Source organism: Littorina saxatilis, linkage group LG3 (assembly GCF_037325665.1).
Source record: "Littorina saxatilis isolate snail1 linkage group LG3, US_GU_Lsax_2.0, whole genome shotgun sequence".
In the NCBI taxonomy this organism is placed as follows: domain Eukaryota; kingdom Metazoa; phylum Mollusca; class Gastropoda; order Littorinimorpha; family Littorinidae; genus Littorina; species Littorina saxatilis.
The window spans coordinates 12,283,123-12,285,622 of NC_090247.1; the positions used below are offsets into that span (position 1 = coordinate 12,283,123).

General features: G+C 42.1%; 1 protein-coding gene across 1 annotated transcript in view; it reads left to right on the forward strand.

Annotated features, from left to right (window-relative positions):
• The window catches only part of LOC138961100 (P-selectin-like), a 30,296-nt gene extending 29,958 nt beyond the window's left edge, over positions 1-338 (forward strand). Inside the window, exon 18 of the mRNA XM_070332698.1 lies at positions 318-338. Within this exon, the coding sequence (XP_070188799.1) occupies positions 318-338 (21 nt within the window). The remainder of the gene's footprint in view (positions 1-317) is intronic.
• The last annotated feature ends 2,162 nt before the right edge of the window (positions 339-2,500 follow it).

The following is a 2,500-nucleotide window of genomic DNA, read 5'->3' on the forward strand; positions in this document are numbered from 1 at the left end:
GCACAATGAAGTCTCTTAAAATAAGACCTTGACGCATTTCAGCTCGACCAAGAATTTATATAGACAATAAACCTCTGGTCCGCTCCTGTATCATCCTTCCTGTCATTAAAGTGACATACCTCACCGCATTCTTCTCTCCATGGCGACGCTGTCCAGTCAGAGTGATTCCCCTTCCTATATCTAAAAATAAATCAAAGAGAGGTAAACTCCCCACACTGTCGTCGATAACACCCCGGTGACCAGGAACAATAAACACACACACACAGACACACAAGACCCCTTTTGACGGCCGACAAAAACATTGTGTGAATTTCCAGGTGATGGTGTTCCACGTATAACCCACATCCATCAAAACCCGTTTGTCGTCTACATGGTAAGATGTACAGACGAACATGTATTGGGAAACGCCATTTTGCCCGAGGGCTTTCGGGAAAAAGTACCCACGTGCTCGAGAGATAGAAGGTACGAGAAAGTCGTCGTCTACTGCGAGCTTACTGTGCAATGGCTCGGTAAGGAGTTTTCAGCCAAGAAAATGACAAGCAATAATAATAATAATAATAATAATAATAAAACATTCTTATATAGCGCTGTTCACCGCCGAATGGCAGTCTCATGGCGCTTTACATTAGACATTAAAATTTAACATTTTACATATAAAAAGTTTTCTCGTAAGAAATAAAATACAAGCATTAATAACAATAACAAAATTCCCCTAATTTTAGCCTGAGACAGGTAGTTCCAAATCTTTAATGTGAGAGTCAAAAGATTATTCAAATCTGACACTTGCAGCCGCAATTGATTCTAATCTCGGTGTCATGTTTTCTGTTACAGTCGCGCAAAGAAAAGTGCACGGTTCATATACATCAACAACTGCAAATCGATGGCAGATTAGCATAGCCAGCTTATTTGACACTTTCGAATGGGAGACGTTGCATAGTTTTGGCCAAAAGATGCTATTTATGGAGTTCGCTAAGATCTCACATGAAAACAAAGGGTCATAGATTCAGTTGTTTCAGGTCTGGTGCATATAATTATGAGTGTGTGTGCATGCGTGCGTGCGCGTGTGTGTGCGTTTGCCCATAATTATGTGTATGGGTGTGAGTGTGCGTGTTTGGGTCCATAGCTGAGTGCGTATTATGTAGCTGTGGGCGTGTACGCGCATGTGTTCATTTGTATCGGATATGTGTGACCCCGTTTTCTAGAGAAAGAAGTTTGGAGTTTGTGCGTTGTAGGATCGTATTCCTCTAACCATGATAATAAAACGTTTTTTGTCCGTGACAAAATAACATTAGTTCACGGATTATTAAACCGAATGTTCCCAAATTGTTGACAAGAGTCACATACTTTATGGCTATTGTGTGGTTGGAGGGCTTACACATTTTGTTATTGCTGTATAATTAATTTAATAGAGTCGTTACAGTCAGTTTGATTCCAATTTACAAAGCCAGCATAGCCTTAAGTTGTGGGTTTTTTTAATATATTTTTGTTTGTTATAGCAGACAGTAATGTATTTGTTGATCTGTTTTTCTTGTTCGTCTGGCTGTAGAGTCAACAGCATTTCAAAGTATGTGTAATCCGCCTTTCCTTTCGCATTCTTAAATGATGATGATTATTAAAAAAATGTTGTGGGTTTAAGATTCATGCTTGTATGAAAAATACGTACACACACTCACACACACACACACACACACACACACACACACACACACACACACACACACACACACACACACACACATGACACGCGCGAAAACCACCCCGAAATAGAAAAGCACTATCATGTTCAAAATCGATACTCACTTGCAAAATTATTGTCTCCACACTCCAAAACCTAAAAACACTTTCAGCATCCAGCGGGGGAAAAAAACACCACACAAAACATTTCTATTGCTGAGAGGCTGCATACCCCTGACCCCAAAACTACCTCCACGTCTTATTCCGCTTCAGTCTCTAAATAGTGCAACCACACGACGCAGTTTTGTCCACATTCCTGGCACTGTAGGCTATCTCTCAAACAACAGAAACAGAAGTTCCCAAGCTACCTAGTTGCTTTTTATAGTCCATTCATATGCCAGAAACGCTGGCCTCAGTATGCCCCAAACACAGCGAAAACGACAATCTCCAGACTTACATCTGCATTGCAAATGGTCTGAAATGTCGTGACTGTCCGGATTCTGTGTGCGTCTCGCATTGTTACGAGCGCGTATGTTCGCCTACAAGTACTACAGGGAGAGCAAGAGGAGGAGGAGAAAGGGGGCAGGATTGTAGGGGGGGGGGGGGGGGGGGGGGGGGGGGGTTGTATGTGAGTTAAGTCACGCAGTACTAGTTTCAACGAAAGTAACATATTTTGTGACCCCCAACATAATCCCCTGCCTGAACACCTGCGGTGCGGTTTTTACATTTAGTCAAGTTTTGACTAAATGTTTTAACATAGAGGGGGAATCGAGACGAGGGTCGTGGTGTATGTGTGTGTGTGTGTGTGCGTGTGTGTGTGTGTGTG